The sequence below is a fragment of the Gouania willdenowi genome, chromosome 17 (genome assembly GCF_900634775.1).
Source record: "Gouania willdenowi chromosome 17, fGouWil2.1, whole genome shotgun sequence".
Taxonomy (NCBI): domain Eukaryota; kingdom Metazoa; phylum Chordata; class Actinopteri; order Blenniiformes; family Gobiesocidae; genus Gouania; species Gouania willdenowi.
In genome coordinates this window covers 17,180,889-17,198,635 of record NC_041060.1, presented here as the reverse complement: position 1 = coordinate 17,198,635, position 17,747 = coordinate 17,180,889, and the positions used below count along the sequence as shown (strand labels likewise).

The 17,747-nt window shown below is 38.1% G+C and overlaps 1 protein-coding gene across 1 annotated transcript in view; it reads right to left on the bottom strand.

Annotated features, from left to right (window-relative positions):
* LOC114479188 (receptor-type tyrosine-protein phosphatase N2-like) overlaps window positions 1–17,747 on the bottom strand; it is a 169,016-nt gene that overhangs the window by 42,047 nt on the left and 109,222 nt on the right. Inside the window, exon 13 of the mRNA XM_028472730.1 lies at window positions 4,131–4,343. Coding sequence (XP_028328531.1) covers window positions 4,131–4,343 — 213 coding nt within the window. The remainder of the gene's footprint in view (window positions 1–4,130; window positions 4,344–17,747) is intronic.

The window sequence follows — 17,747 nt, the reverse complement described above, 5'->3', positions numbered from 1 at the left end:
TAAAACAAAGAACTCCTCCTCCAATGGGCATCTTTCCAAGGATTTACTTGGCAGGGTTTTACCGTTTCAAATCATTGCCTAATGGCAGATGCCAGTGCTTCTGCTCTGGAGGGCATGTGCCACCCGAGTCACCCCCCCCCGACCCCTCTAATAGGGAGAAAGTTTGAACTTGGGGGTCAGGGTGTGCCAGCAGGGCCTTTTAAGCTCCAACGGGTGCCTTTGTTGACAAAAATTAAAAGGTCTTTACCCCGTGTTTAGCCTCTGTGTGTTAAACAACAAACAAAGGTTGGGAGGGGGGGGAATGTAACACAATAGGTTGATCCAAGGGAGGAGGGCAGAGGACAACAAGTTAACAGAGAGTAGACAATAGTATCCAATGGTTTTAACTGTAGGGAAATCATAACCAAAGCCAAAATAAACCATTCATTGGGGAAGGAGATGTATATTAGCCCAATTAGTCTCAGTGAAGAAGAAGTGTGTGCGTGTCTTACTGTGTGTGTGTTTTATCAACCAAAAGTTAAACCTTTTTTTTCCTTCTAGAACAGCGATTCTCAACTGGTGGGTCGGGACCCAAAAGTGGGTCACGGACCTGTACTGGGTGGGTCGCGGACAGCTGGTCAAAAATAAATAAATACTTAATGTCTTTCATGTTGGACTTGTCTTTTATTTTGAAAGAAACTTTTCTATTGACAGGCATGCTGTGAAATGCATGTTGCACAGGAAAATATAAAGATTTATGTTTTTAAAAAAGATCAGGGTTCCTACAGCTTCAATCAAATCAGATTCAAGACTTTTGAATGCTATTTGAATTTAAATTTAATGTCATCTTCACAGTATACACAATTAGAGGGAAAACGCACCACATCAATTACATAGGGTTAGGGTCACTTTTTTCCAGTGTCTAGTTCAGACGTGCAACTGGCGCCCCCCCGAAAGTAAACACAAAAATACACAAAATGACAGTAAAATACACAAAAAAAACCAAACTAAATTAATCGAAATCACTCCAACAACACATAAAATGACAAAAAAATGACCAGAAATTTATAAAACAAAAATATAAAAAGTATTAAGAAAAGCCATTAAGAAAAATCTTATTTAAAAAAAAAAAAACAAATGTTACCATTTATTTTGAAATGTGAGACTAATTACAATCATAAATTCATACTTATGCGTTAAAATGTAAGACTTCTGAAACATTGATTTAATACATTTTATTGACAATAAAGGCCTAATTTTTAGATGAATTAATTTAATGCCTTTTAAGTCTTTTTAAGGATCCACGGAAACCCTGAATATTACACGTGTGTTTTCAACAGCTATTTTTGAAAAACTAAATTCGGTTTGATGAATTGATAAAATAAAATAAATTAAAAAAAACATTTTAAAAAGTGGGTCGTGATTTAATGACCGTGGCAAAATGTGGTTCCCAGGGTGAGACCAGTTGAGAACCCCTGTTCCAGAACACGTCTCAAACTCAAGGCCCGGCATCCAATTCAGCCCACAGGACAAAGTAAAAAATGATAAAAAAAAACATGAAGAATCAATCTGTAAATTAGCTACTAACTATTTGGTTGTACATTTTGCAGTCCCTTGTCAAATGTCAATGAAACTTTACAATATTTGTCAAGGCTCACAGTTTTCCCATGTTTATATCACACGATGGCAATCATTTTGAAAAGAGAATTGTTTCTCAATTTTTCCCAAAAATCCTACAATTTAACTGAAAATATTCCACAAGAATTCCCCAAATTAAATAAAAATTAATACCAAAATCAAGCAAATGTAGGTGAAGATGCTGCAGGGACTGTCATCTGTCACTTATTGCTTGGATATTGTCAGTGCCTTACATACTTTATAAAGGTGGAAGTGCAAAGTAGGGTTTTCCCGTCTATAATCTGCGGCCCACTTGAGATCAAACTGGTCCGTATTTGTGTTTGACAACCTTGTTCTAGAAAAAAGGCAATTAAAAGAATAATCACAGAGGCTAATTTTGATTGTAAAAATATCCAAACATTTTGGTATGAACCACAACATAAAAAAAGACTTGACAGACAAAAAGTCGGGGGTGATTTTTTTTTTTTGTTTTGTTTAGTTAAATGTATTTTCCTAAGGGAACAAATGTCGTGTTTGCTATTGGCAGTTTAAAGACTTTAATGTCTTCATTTAAAGAACCTCCTTAAAAGTGCATTAAAGGACTAAAAGATTACTTTAGGGGAAAAACAGGTCACTTTATTTGACAATTAGTGTCATGAAAGTCATAAGGTCTCCTCTGGTAGTGCAGGAGTAGCACTTTTACGACATATAAATGAGACTAGGTTTGGTTAGGTAGTAAGATACAGTGATAAACTGTGGCCATCAAGGATGAGGTCAATTATAATTGTAATTGCGTAATTGATAATTAATTGCAATCAAGGCATAATTATAATTGTAATTATAATTTTAAAAAACAGTTGCTGTTGTAATCGTAATTACATCGTAATTGAGTTCAGATAATTGACTTTAATTGTAACTGCCATTAAAATTCTATAAAAATTGTCAATTATAATTTAACGCTAAACTTGGGAACCATGTTCCAGTTCTATGTACAGTTCTACACATACAGTATGTATTTAACAATGATTAAAATATGTTTCATATCAAGCTTTCCCGCATTTTACCGTTTTAAATTTTCAAAAATTTTCAAAAATATTTTGATTGATTAGGAAGCCTAACAAGGTAACCAATAAATAGGAAAGAAATAAGATGATAGATATTTGTTCTTAGTGTATTTTACAGCTGATTTAGGACCAGTTATCATAAGAGATGCTAACAGAAAGCTAACACAAGAGGAAGGTTACATTTTATTAGGTTATATATTTCAGGCTTAGTAATTGTAATTGAACTTTAGTAATTAAAAATGTAATTGTATATGACTTTCTGAGAATAAAAAAAATTATTGTGATTTAATTGTAATTGGAAAAATAGCTGGTCACTCTAATCATAATTGAATTGTAATTGAACATGGGTAATTGGAATCGTAATAGTAACTGAAAAATGCAATTGACCCCAACCCTGGTGGCTGTCATTCATGTTTTATCTTCACTATTTTTTCCCTGATGTGTCATGTTTGAGGTAAATGCAAACAACAAGATAATTCTCTTAAAAAAAAGCTAAATATCTTCTTTTTACGTTAAAAGTTTAATTAGATTTTAATCGGATGCAGAAATCTTGTGGTGCTGCTTTCGCTCAGTTTGTAAAGCTGTTTGTAAAGATAACCTGAATTAAACTGGAGGCGACATTGCTGAATCCCATTAAAGTGTGGGAGTGATCAGGGACTGCCTGACTGACAAGCATCATTCACTGGTTCTCCACACCCAGTGCTCTGACACGCTGCTCACGCTCCTCAGTCGATGCTTGTCAATCAATGTCTCTTTTGTTGCTACGGGCCAATCCCTGTTGGAGGAGCAGCTGGACTGGATGACTGACACATGGGGGGGGGGGGGGGGGGAGCAGCTACGAGGCAGAAGAGGAGGTGATATGAATAGAGCTGATGGGGAAATGAAGCACTGTATAGTGATTGTGTGAGGGTGTGAGGTAAAGCTAAAAACATGTGGCCAAGGACAAAAATCATTAACATTCAGGAGGAGTTGAGGGTGTAAGAGCAGTAGTGTGTGTGTGTGTGTGTGTGTGTGTGTGTGTGTGGGTGTGACAGTTAGCATCAAGGGGCTGCAACGGCAGAGCTGTCAGCAAACCTGGCGTTCCCTGTCTGGTTTAATAGCATGCACATCTGCCCTGGAGAAATGCACACACGCACGCACAGACGCACAAACACATTCACACACAGACCAAAATCCAGCACAGGGAACCCCTCGATTTAGCAGCGCTGACAAAGACACAAGCATTACACATTTAAGATTAGAGCTGCAGGGTCTTTTGTTTTATAGGACAAAGACTTTGAATGGAAAAAGAGGATCAATAGAAAGGTTTTGCAGTTTCTGCAGTTCTGCTGCTATAGGTTTAGGCTTAACTGAATTAGTCCACTGAGCAGTTTCTTAACTCTTCACTGTCCATGTATTTCTCTATTTGGAGTCTTTTCTCGCTCAGTCTCACCATTTTATAATATTTTGACTAACAGTAAGGTCTGTTACCTGATAGGTGGAGGTTGCATCACTGCCTGTATCGGTTCCCAGGTTGGTGAGTTTTTCTTTCAGCTTGTGGTGGGAACGGTTACGGAGGCAGTAAACCACAGTGGAGGCCAGCAGAACACCAACGATACAAAGGATAGACACGACAGTGAGGATGAGGAACTTGGTCGACTCCGCCTGGCTGTACTTGGTCGGGATCTGGTTGATCTGGCTCCCCTGTGGGACAGAAGGAAACAGAAGATGTTAGTTAACCATGTCTTTGTAGTAATGTGTTTGTATCCAGTGCGAGTAGTTCCTCTTGTTGCTCAATAGATAAGGCATGGTGTAGGCCAGGGAGGGGCCACTCTATCACAGCGGGACCACTATGATTGCATCTGGCACAAAAAATTAGACTGAGGGCCACCAGTTGCCCATGTCTGGTGTTGACAATGCAGAGGTTTGAAATGTATGCACAAACATATGGCACATGCAGTAGAAATTAAAAAAAATAAAAACAAAAAAACAATTGATTCCTATTTATATGAATAAAGATCATATTTCCTTTTGTCAAACACATACATTACACTGTATTTGATGAATTAGAAGTACAACCACATGTATTTGCGCTCCATCTGTGCCCATGAGTAAAAAGAACACATAAATTCCCATTCAACCAAACAGTTTGCATCTCTGTTAAGATCTTGACATACCCCCAAATTTTAAACCCCAGTCAATATAAAATTGCAAATGGGAAAGTCAGATCTTGAAATGAACAAGTGATACATTTTAATTTTCTTTTTAAATTACAGTGTTCGTAAGGACATTATAATGGGGGACGGTTTGTGTGTAATTTAAATGTCAAAAACATCAAAATGGTCTTTTGAACAGCTCTGATGGCTGCTAAAGCTACAGAGACCGATGATACCTAAATGATAGGACTGCTACTTTTGAACTGATTACTGAGAAATAACAATCGGCAACAAATCTCTATTATTATGAACCACATAAAAAGTTTGAGTACAAAGAGACAGGCAACAAACCAAAGGAAGGAGCAGCAAATTGCACTGCCAATAACAAAGCCTACAATTGTAGGATCTTCAAAAGAAATCAATCTAAAAAACTGCTTTATTTTACTTTCTTCCAATCGAGGCAAAGTTTTTTTTTTTTTTTTTTTTTTTTTTTTTTTTAAATACACCTCGACAAAATTATTTTCTTGGTACGTTTGAAAAATTTGGCCTGATTTACTTAATTATCTGGTGTTCCATGTTAAATTTAACAAACTGTTTTGCATTGTAGTAGAAGAAAAAAAGTCCCTTCACCTCAAAGAGAGGAGGTTGGTTGGTTCTCGGGGGAGTGAGGGAGGGAGCTTTGGATTGAGAGGAGTGTAAAAAAGGCCTTATGTTTCGTCGGTGCCAGAGGTCACAAAGATTAGGCGAGGTGTGGCGTGGTGAGTAAATGGAAAGGAGGCTTTGAAGGCAGTATAGAGAAAAGGGGCAGCTCTGTTGAATCCCTCCTGCCTGCTTGTCAGCGCCGAAAAACCATGTAACCACGGGAGGTTGGGTGAGTGAGTGGAGGGGGTGGGGGATGGGGGGGGGGGGGTCAGTTTTAATTCCAAAACACAGAATTGTTCAGGAATCCTTGGTTTTGGAGAACAGGCCCCCCAAGCAAACCCAATGCCATCATTATCGTCAACGTACCATCCAATAATTACCCCACCCACTTTAGCACCTCCATCAAACCCCCGATGATTTCATTCATTGCTTCAACTGCATTCAGCACCTGATAAAGAGCGCCTGTAGAAAAAGCCACAATGGGAGACAACAGTTGACTGATAGCTTTGTGGGGTGTCCAATTTGCTTGGGGAGCTCTAAGCTGTACAGTAAAAGCTGGTAGCATATTAATGTGATGGCCTCCAAATAGAAAAAGTGGGCCCCAACTCTAATAGGGGCCGCTCCTTACATGGCATGTTCTTACTGCTTAGAAGATGAAGAAAAAAAAACTGTGAATATAAGAAGAGATAAAACTGAGAAGTACAGCACATTTAATAGATTCATCTACTAGTCAGTGTAAGGTACTCTGAAGCCTGTTTATAAATTATTAATATCATAAGGCAGCAAGTCAGCTTTTGTCAGATTTTATTGGCTGCATACATAAATATGGTATTCTGGCTTCTGTAAAAGCCGACTGATTATAGTTGGGTTTGTTTTGTTTTGTTTTTTTTACATTTCTTTTCATTAAAGTGTGACCAATGTAAAAAGCCGACAAATTAGCCGTAGAGAAAGTGTTGTAAACAAAAGTAGCTGAGCGGTAGGCTGCTCTCGTTGTGGACTTGGAAAGGTTGTTAATAATGCATTATTGCTGATTCCACTGCAATCATGATTTGCAAAATGTTTTTTTTCTAACGAGGAATCTAAAGATTTCATTTGTCATTTTCCCCCTCTGGAGTCAAAGCTTTGTGGAAACTAAGAGATATTGTATCTTATATGGACACTGAGCACCGGCTCATAATTCAAGCCTCTAGCTGTTAGAGCCCAGTCATCTTTCACCAGACAGATGCTGGTGTTTCCCATGCAGGCATACACACTATACACTCCTCCTTTTTGCATCCTCACAGTCACACACAAGCTCTTTTACACACAAGCTCTTTTACACACGGTGCACGCTTGCAAGCACGCACACCTACACCCACGCACTGATTTTACATCATCCCTTGGTCTTCCTAACTCATTTACTGAGCGTTTCCATCAATTAAAGCCTTGCCTAACCTGCTTGATCAACTTTTGTCGCTCTAGTGTGTGAGCACACACACACACACACACACACACACACACACACACACACACACACGCACGACTTGTTTGTGGGTTTATTAAATTAACAAATGATGTGCCTGTGCTGCATATGCAGATTTTCGGTATAGAGTATTTGCCCTCTAAATGGAAAAAGGAAGCTTTTCACATGCCGTCACAGTTTCCAATTTATTTATTTATTTATTATAACCTTAGCCAGCTCAATGAATCACCTTCTATCCTTCATGTAATAAACATGTCCCATAATGTGGAGAAAAAGCCATTGATTTTATGTATTAGCTCATTTACCAGAGCAGTTATTACATGAACTCTAAATACAAAGAGTCTCAGATATAGAAAAATAATTTGTCAGAAACTGCAATGATATTGATTTCTAAAGGGAACAGAATTGGAATACAACTATCTAATAAAAAAAAAAAAAAATGTAAACCTATTATAAGAAAAGAAAGATATTGTCTCCCCAAAGGCAAAAAAAAAGGAAGCAGTTGGTTCCTTTCATGCTTCCACTTCTTATTGTCCATCTGCCCCCACAAAAAATGGATTGGACTTGCAACGTTTTCATTTCGCGTAACATGATTTGACATACAGCGAGTGGTGCTGCTGCTCCTCCTGGCTGAATGTCTCTGAAAAGCATGAACATGGCCTGTCAAGGATGCTGTCCGGCCAGTGTGTCTGGCTCTGTGCACTGCTGGGTTCATCCCTTTTCAGGAAACATCAGACACACTCCCTGCCCGAGGGATTCTAAATAGGGCGGGAAAAAAAAAAAAAACTGAAAAAGAGAGGGAAAACCTACTGCTAGAAATGACTAGTCATATGTAATACCGTTCTATGAAACATGTTCCTCAATGTGGTCAACATAGTGGTAACAATCTGTCAATCGATTAACATTAGGCTTAAAAAAAAAAGTAGGATGTGTGTGTGTGTGTAGCTTGATTTTGGGATTGGTGGGGAAAGGGTTGGGTCACCAAGATAGTCGGAGTGTGACGGCAGGGTGTTAGTGACTGTGTGTGTGTGCGTGTGGGGGTGTGGATTAGCCAGGCTCACATAGACAAAAGGCAGATGGATTTGCACGGCTTTGGCTTATTCAGAATGAGTGAAAAAAAGGTCAGAGGGAGATCTGCGGCCGGCTATTGTCTTCCTCAGCAATGACTGCTGCAGGAAAACAAAGATCCGTTCCTCTCTTTCGGATTCATCACGGGACTTGGAAAAAGTTCAGCGATGTTTGAAAGGAAAAAAGATCCTTTCGACAAATGAGCACCCAGAAACACGCCGTCAATGCGCACACGTAATCACATAATGTGCGAGGAGAGAACATCTCCTTAATTTCTGCAAAGTTTGGCTTAGTGAGTAGAATCCACAATCCTTTTAATAAGCCTACATATATTATATGTGCAAGCGGGCAACTTTTAGTAAATTAATACAACCACTCATACTGCACTCTTTCACAAAAGTCCTGAAATATGGGTATTTCCAAATTGCTCACATATAACAAATTTACATTGAGCATTAATCCCAAATATTTTGGCATTGAACAAAGGCGCTCATATTCAACGTTTGCACTTCATCAGTGCAATGCAGCAACGCAGGAAAATGAAAACAGCAGCAAAACCTACTGGACTGACTCTTATTACAATGTATTGGTGAGACGCAGCTGTGTGCAGCATCTTAAACAAGGTGCACCATCAACCAGAGGATAAACTTCACAAACACCTCCCAAAATAAATACCAATTTAGTACTCAAAGCCACATTTTTTTTTTTCATTTTACCCAGTTTTTGGAACAAGTAAAAAAAAAATATTATACATTAAAAAAAGTGAAACACAAGCAGAATACTTTGAGTAAATTAACAGAAACCCAAAGTAGATGCAAATAACAGCAAAACAGAGTCAAAATCTCTGACAACAAAAATTCTGCAGCAGTAAGAATGAAGAATGTACATGAAAGATTCCAGGATAACATGCAATTCAATTACAAATCCTACCATAAATCCATGGCGAGGTAATACAACGTACGCCTCCTCCTGCGTCTATTTCCCATTCCACTCCAGCTGCACCGATGGCTAAGACTCACAGACCGCAGATGACCGGTGGCAGATACACCTCCTTGCATCATCCTCAATCCCTTCTTTGACATATACCTCGATTTGAAAGTTTCAGGTGTTTCGTTTTTTTTTTCTGCCTCATCACTTGCACCAAAATGGAGTGGAAACCACAAAGCAGAGCCAGACTTCTCCTCTCATCATTTCCTCTGATGGAAGCCGGAGTGAAGAGGAGTAGGACCAGCAGCCTCCATCACTTCCACACAGACAGAAATGAGATGCTATTTTCCCTTTTTTTAAAGAGGGAGAGACTACAAAGTGCGCCGTGGGGCTCCTCCTTTTATTCCTCCCATCCCTCCCTCCGTTCCTTGCCTGTCTATAGCACATGTCACCTCACTGCGTTGCCATGGTGATGGCTCCACATGTTGTCGACAGGAGGAGGAAGACGAGAGCAAGAGGAGTTGTGTACGAGGGAGTATAAAAACTAGGGGGGGGGATTAGGGGAAAAGGAGAGAAATGGCAAAAAGGGAATGAAAAGAGGAGAAGGAGGTGGACGGGATGAGAAGAGACTGTGAGTGAAAAGGAAAGAGAAGAAAATACTCAGCAACTCATTTGCAGATAAAGCAGAGCCCTAACTATTCTGGTGATGAAGTGACATTATCATTTTCAGAAAAATCTCATGTTGCAGATAGAATTATTTCATAACTCTTTTTACAACCATGTGTAGTAATATAATATAGTAGCATAGTAAATGTTTATTGAAATGACTGAATCAGAAATTATTTTCCCTATATGATGTTACATGTTTTGCAGAAGTATGTTATATTCTGCTAGATATATTTTTAAAGTACCAACAAGCAATCTGATGCAAAACACTGATATAAACCTGCATATGGACATTAATCACTGCTCTGAGCGATACAGACCAAAATTCATATCTCAAGAGTTTTTCAAAATGGTGGCACACTACATAAATCTCTATATTTTTTAAACAACAAAGTCTGACCAGAAATATGTTTCTAGGTCAAAATCACTGGTGCAAAATGCCACACAGGCTCGTTTATTAACAGCTAGCTGCACAATATCAACATGTTGGGTTCATTTTGACTTCTTTCTCAATAGGGACGGCATGTGTCACTACATTCTGTAGTGTGGCTTGTTTTTTTTTGTTTATGGCCAGGTGATGACTAGGTGGCACTTTGATAGAGGAGGGGCCATGCTACCTTGTGAGGATAAGAGCTATAGTATGGTTACCAAACCCGTTTGGGTCGGGCTCAGTCTTGTCAGCGCCATAAGGCATTGACGATTTCAAATTAGGAACAGTTTATTCACAGCTGCAGGTAGCCAATGGGCCTGTTTCACTTCATCTCCAGTTTCCTCAGTAATAAGGCGGAGCACTCCGCAGGAGCGCAGACACTTGTCCACCTCTCACTTTTTCCCCTCAAACCTGGCAGGGCACACACTCCACTCCACAGAGCCACTCCTCAATATTGCACAGGGTTTTGAGTTCACACAGTATAGTGATGACAGTTGTCTGTTGCATAGTCAGACGGATAGCTACAAACAGAGTGGAGAGTGTGCGAGTGTTAACGGGCGCTTGTCCCCATGCGCACTGATTGGCTCTTCTGTTGCAGGAAGTTTCTACAATTCCTTAATAAAAGTGGGCTTTCCACACAACAAACATTAATGTGTCATTAGGATGAAAAAAAAAAGATTTTACCTTTGTCGGCTTGGATATAAGCTCGAGTTGGGTTCGGTCATGGCTCTGTCAGGTTTGGCTCAGCTACTGATGTTACATTAAGAAATAAATGCACTATTTTTACCCACATTGGCTGTGTTTGAAATATCATACTAACGTACTACTCATACTAAGTCTGACATTAAAATTTGTATGTATGGTGCGTTCACATTAGATAGTATGGAAAGAGTGAGTACGCAACAAATACCCAGATGTATACTATATCCGGACATTTTTAAATAAGTATGGTGGGCCAACTAGTCATACTCAACCACCCCATGATGCATTGAAGTTAACCAGAAGTTTTGTCAGTAGCACAATGAAGGGTCTCCGAAAATCTCAGAAATGTCGGCATTGAAATGTGTTTCGGCAAGATTTTTGGATCAAATGACTACATGTTGATATTCAACTTGGTCTTAACACTTAAAATGTTTTCAGAACTGTCAAATCAATGGAGATATTAAGCCTGAGTATGCTTCCAGTTTTTGTAGCAGGTTCAAAATGCATCGTGGGAAACTTGGAAGTATACTTCAGTGGGAACGCTTATCATCCTAATTATCCTAAAAATACTTATATATAATAGTAGACAGTATGTTCATAGAGCATAGAGTTTATAGTGCATAGTATGGAGTGTGCCACACAGTTGACGGAGTTATACAAGGGACAACTGCACATCTCCCCTGTGCCTCCATCTAGTCAGCCAGGCACGCAGAGAAAGTCAACATTCTGCAGTTTGTGTCTGTCTTCTTGTTGACTCTAGTGAGAGTGAGTGAGAGCTTATGCTAAGAGGCGTGCTAAGCAGAGACAGTCGGGGGAGAGATATCGAAAGCCGCAAGTCCTAAAACTATGAAAATAAACTTTAAAATAAAATTATACCAATAGAGGCCTTTTCTACATTGCCTAAAATAGAAATTTTGATAGATCAGAAATCATGGTATATCACCCAGGTCTCTCTCTATCTAAAATAGCTTTCCTGCAGCTGATAGCAGTGTATGTGTTGGTGTGTGTGTGTTCCCCCTCCATTTTAATAGTACATCTCCAACCACACACACACACACACGCACACGCACACACACACACACACACACACACACACACACACACACACACACACACACACACACACACACACACAAACACACACACACAATGTATTGTGCCCTTTGGTGACAGCTGGAGGCGGCAGTCCAAGAGGATCTGAATATTTGTGTCTTTGTGTGTGTGTAAGTTCAGACGCACACACACACGCGCACACACAAACTGCCTGTTCATTCTCAGAGCTGCAGGTGACACCTAACTGGTGTGGAGGAAGTTAAAAAAAAGCTTTATGTGCAATTATCATATTTTTATTCACATTAGGCATCTAAAAAAATGCTTTATATTGGGCTTTTATCAGCTATGCCCCCATGAGACACACACATACACACATTCTGTAAGCTACCAATTGTACTACCTGCTCTCACTCTCTCTGGCATTACAACTACCATTGGGTTTGATGACTACATTTAAACCTTTCTAAACATTCAGACAGTTGATTGTAGGAGTTGCAGCATGCAGAGCGTTAGGTCATTATCAAAGCACAGACAACATAATGCAGATTTTCTTCTGATTTAAACATTTATTTGATAAGTTGGTGGGTTGGTTGTAGATAATTTCAAGTTTAGGTTTGAGTAAAGGACTGGTATTAACTATATAGGTATTTGCCTGGTTTAGACATGGTTTCCCTGTTCTATTACTAGCAAATGTGCAGGTTTTCAGAAACCATGGAAAATTATGGATGAACGTTGTGATAAGTGAGGATTCATGAATAAATCTCAGGAACAATGAAGCAAACAAAGTTTAGTTAGAGTAAAACAACCTGCATCAATGAATTCAAGGCCAGAACTGTGACACACATACTCTTACAGATAAATGAAAGAACATTCTACGAGTTCAGAACAAGGAGGAGCAGATGTGCTACGTGAGAGAGCAGTAGGTCCTTACAATACCGTACTTCTCAAGGATGTGACGACAATAGGTATTTTTTCTGAAAGGAGCATTGAACTCTGCTTGTGCTTGCATTTCACAGATAGACAAATAGATACATAAATAGAAGGACAGATAGATGATAGATAGATAGATACAAAGACACATAGATAGACGGATAGATAGATACATAGAAAAATAAATAGAAGGATAGATAAATATATAGATAGATAGATACATTATGTATCTATCTATCCTTCTATATATGTGTCATATATAGATAGAAGTATAGATAGATAGAAGGATAGGAGGATAGATACATAGATAGAAGGATAGATAGATACATAGATACAAAGATAGATACATAGAAGAATAGATAGAAGGATAGGTAGATGCATAGATAGAAAGATGGATAGATACTGTAGATACATAGATAGGAGGCAGATGGTTAAATAGATAGATAGGATAGAAACATAGATAGAAAGATAGATAGATACAGACACAGATAGAAGGATAGATAGAACCATAAATACATAGATAGATGGATAGATAGATACATAGATAGAAAGATAGGTCGATACATAGACACATAGAAGGATAGATAGATACATTATGTATCTATCTATCCTTCTATCTATGTATCATACATAGATAGATACATAGATATGTATCTATGTATCATACATAGATACATAGATAGATAGATACATTGATAGAATGATACATAGATACAAAGATGGATAGATATAGATACATAGTTAGAAGGATAGATACTATTTGCTCTGAATAAATGTCAAATATCAGACTAAGAGTCTCCACATAGAGATCCCCCAAAGCATCACTCATCTCCCAATCCTAAAAAGGGTCAAATCTCCTTCTTTGTTTGATGGCCTTGAAGCGACGCAGGCGTCAGCTTTGACGGACAGGTACGACACATGCAAACAACATCAGAGCCCGTCATTGCCTGGATACTCAAGAGACGGCTTTTGTGATGATCAAATGGTTACCAATGGACACTAAATGTAATGCACACACACTTTGTTGTTTTTCCACCAAAAGGACAGCTTATTTAGCTGCAGACCACCAAACTATTGTCCGTTGTGTGGTGACAGATATTTTGGGTTCCTGTGACCCTCCATCTCACTCTCCCCCCTGCTCGACTTGTCTTCTGGGACGGCATCCAAGACAAAAGAGCCATCACTCGCATGATATGGTAGCCCCTCAGCCCTTTGGCCCCCTGGGACATAAATCCTCAACATACAGTAAGCAAGCATAACATCTGGTCTCCCTGAAGAATGGACAGCTACACAATATCTCATACAGTTTGCTTTACAACAAAAAAAGAGAGGAGAAAAAGGAGGATCTGGTTTACCGCCATTAAAAAACTATGTCATACCTTATAGCATTGATAATAAAGCTTACAGGAAATCTACTACTCAAATTCTTGTGTTATAAAAAATCATCACCCGAGGCCTTCCCAAGGCATATTCAGAAAGCGCTCTTCTTCTCTCTGGGAGTTTTACTTGTAGTACTTTTATTAAAATTAGTAGCAAACTAAATAGTTTCTCACGTTGGCCATACTTTCCACCTAAACTTGAAAACAAAAAGTGTATTCCCACAAGCTTGGAAAACTACAAAGATTATTCCAATAATTCAGAATGTAACAGTGCCATTCTGTAGCCCAAATAATCAAACTATTAGATTGTTGCCTGCCTTTTGCAAAATTATGGAGATGATTTTACCGTGTTCATAGATGAACAATTTTACTTTTGTATATAATGATTTGAATAGAGATTTCTAACACACCTACAGAGAAGGACATTCCACTATACAGCTCAGACTCAAATAATGGATGCTTGGATAGAAACTGGTAGTAAACATTTTGAAGGAGCTATGTTGCTATGTTGTTGTTCAAGACTTGTTTTTACTTGTTATTGTTTTACTCTGGTTGAGGAGCTTTTTATCAAATAGGAAAGAGACAGTCTTCACTAGTTCACTGTGCTTTTGGTGGACTCCAGGAACAGTAGCTAATGGAGATCAGAACAAATGAAATGAAATGCTACAATACTATTACTCGCAGGCCAATTCATTGCTGCTCTTACAATTGTTGTGATTGACATCTCCATCACAAACACATGAACCCAAGAAAATAGGAATAAGAAAATAAACGCATGCACTGGGTTTTCCACATCCACTTGCCTATATATTGCTCATATTTCATTAACCTTCTATTGAATCGCTGTTTGCAGCTGTGGTTCTTGCACAGACACGCTGCCATATGCCTGCTGTAGTTTTGTTCACTTAAAAAGCTGCCAAAAGTAGAGTGAAGTGCTACTAGAGAGAGTTGTAACTGTCTTGTGCTGTCAAACATCAGCATTTATTCGGGCCTCCAGACAGTCCTGACCAAGTGCATCACTGTCAGCCCAGTCTCTTTCTCCCAGCTTTATTTTAACATTTCACTCTGATCCTGACAGGCTTAGCATGCTCACCTTTGGCCTCCATCAAGTAACAAAATTACAATATCTGATTAATCTTGACTCTCAAAAAAAAACACAGATTATTTATTGATTCATTTAAATTCATGCAAATAGCACTCACAAAGCAACAAACGGTTTAACTTGGGAACATGACAAGTAGACGTATGAGTGATGATGACACATCATAACATCTGACACTCTCTAAGAACTTGAAATTAAGGAGTAGTGGAGATCCAGCTTGTTGTCAAGCACCTACCAAACTCAGTTATTCTCCCATGAAATGTAACAATAGAAGAAGTGGACAACAATTATTGGTAAAAACCCACTTCAACATACTTGTGGGTTTATATGTTATTATTGATCACACCTCTATATGTGAATAGAGTGAAAGGAAGGACTGGAAAATGTTTTGTTTGTCATCTACCTCAATGTTCAATTTCTCTTTATACAAAATGTCAAAGTATTTTAAAAAACAACAACATATGCTTGTGGGCAACATTTCACTTCTCTTTGACAAATACACATCTGATAGTTGTGCAGTGCTATTAAAAAAATTAGTGCTGCTGGCATGGTATCATGCTTTTACAAAATAATTATTTAAACATTACATATATTCAAATATTATTAAGGATCTTTTCAGACAGGACAACGTAAGGGTGAACAAACCTGTACAGACCAATACCTGAGTGTATTTTAACAGTGTGCTGTGACAAATGCGCTTCCTGCATAAACTCCTTTAAACAGCATTAGTATGCACAGTGTTTTAAAACCTAGAAAAGGAAGGCTGTTCATCATGGTGATTGCTCCACTTGTTATTTCACCACCGACTCACATTCAATCAGCTGTATTTCTGCCTTCTGCCAGGTTATGAGTATGTGAGGTGTGTTGAACAAGTCTGAACTTGGGTGTCCATGTGTGAAGGTGTAAGGGGGGATCAGTGCTTTGTGTCTAAGAGTTTGGTCTTTTTGGTGTGGTTATGTGAACTATATGGTTTTCTATTTTCTCAAGGATTAATACAGTGCAATGAGAATATTTAACAAATTTTGTTCAGGGTGGAAGCAAAAAACATCTGATAATCTTCAGAGACAAAAAGCAAGAAAGCAACTTTTGAATATTGATTGAATGAACAGACCTATAATTTATTCAACATGTACTAAAATCCATAAGATGCAACAGAACTAAAGACTCACAACATCGCTTTACTTTCAGAAGCAAAAACAATGTTAGTTCAACCAGGTTTCTCACCCTCATTGTTTTACTGGTTTACCACACAAGCCATTGGCACCATGTAATAGTAATTTCATATGCTTTTTCTTTTGTTGAACAGCGGGCTCCCCTAAACCCCTAACTGTGTCTCGAACATTAGTTCCCTAAGGTTTAATCTACAACTTTAAAACAATGAGTGGAATTTAAAGTGGAATTTATTTTTAAAAATATCACACAACTTTTATGTGATTACTTCAATTGTAAGTTAATACGGTCACCTTTGTAAAATGTAGCTAGTTATTGTATCATATTGTCTGAAGTGTGATAAAATGGCCTTTACAGCATAAAATTATTCTGTTTCAATAAATTACAAGAAAATATTATATTTCATTGAGCAATAGTACTGTTAGTTTGTGGCGAATTTGTACAAAAAAATGCCTAAAAGGAAACTAGGGACATTTCCTGATTATTTTTAAATTATTGTTAAATCTTTCTAAGTACCCCTCTGCAATGTGGTCCTGTAACCCCAGGGGTACACGTACCCCTGTTTGGAAACCAATGGTCTATTAAAACCAAAATATACTAGTAGTAGTAGTAGTAGTAATAGTACTAAAAGTATTATTAATGTGACCACAGTTCATCACTGTAAAGATTGTCACATGATGTACATGATGTACATTTAACACCACTCAGTGCAACTACATGCAGCTTGAGAAAAATACATGCAGCTTGAGAAAAAAAAAAAAAACCAAACAAATAAATGGCTTAATTGGAAATTAACAGGATTTTTAAATGCATGTAAACAGCTTAGGTTGGCAGGAATAAGACTATTATGTGATTCATGGTGGGTGAAAAACACAAGATGCACTTTTGGACAAGGAAACCAATTTTATACTGCTACAGCTAAAGGAGATGAACATCACGGACGGGAGAAAAATGCAGAAAAAACAAGTAAATAATTGAGTTTTTTCTTCTCCTGCATGTAAACTCAAAAAAGATGACAGGTCTTTGATACGATGAGTGAAATTCTTCAGAAAAGTACAATAGAATAGAATAGATTTGAATTTTTCATTCAAAATCTACATATTCAATGTGCATGAAAGAAATATCATTGCATGTTGCTCGTGAAACCGGAGACAAACACAAAAAGAAAGAAAATATATACAGAAAGTTAGCGTCATAAAAACAGTCCTAACTGCACTTTCCTTTAAAAAAAAAAAAAAAAAAAGGTTATTTTTGTTGTCAATAAAGGAATACACAAGTATTTCTTTCTGTGACCCAATGGTAAACATTTAACTTGCCCCACAAACACCCTCCCCCTCCTTTAGAAAATAAAAAATGCCATTTCATTTGCTGAATGTATACTATCTTCAGTTTCTTAGTATTGTGCACCCCCCACCGTCAAAC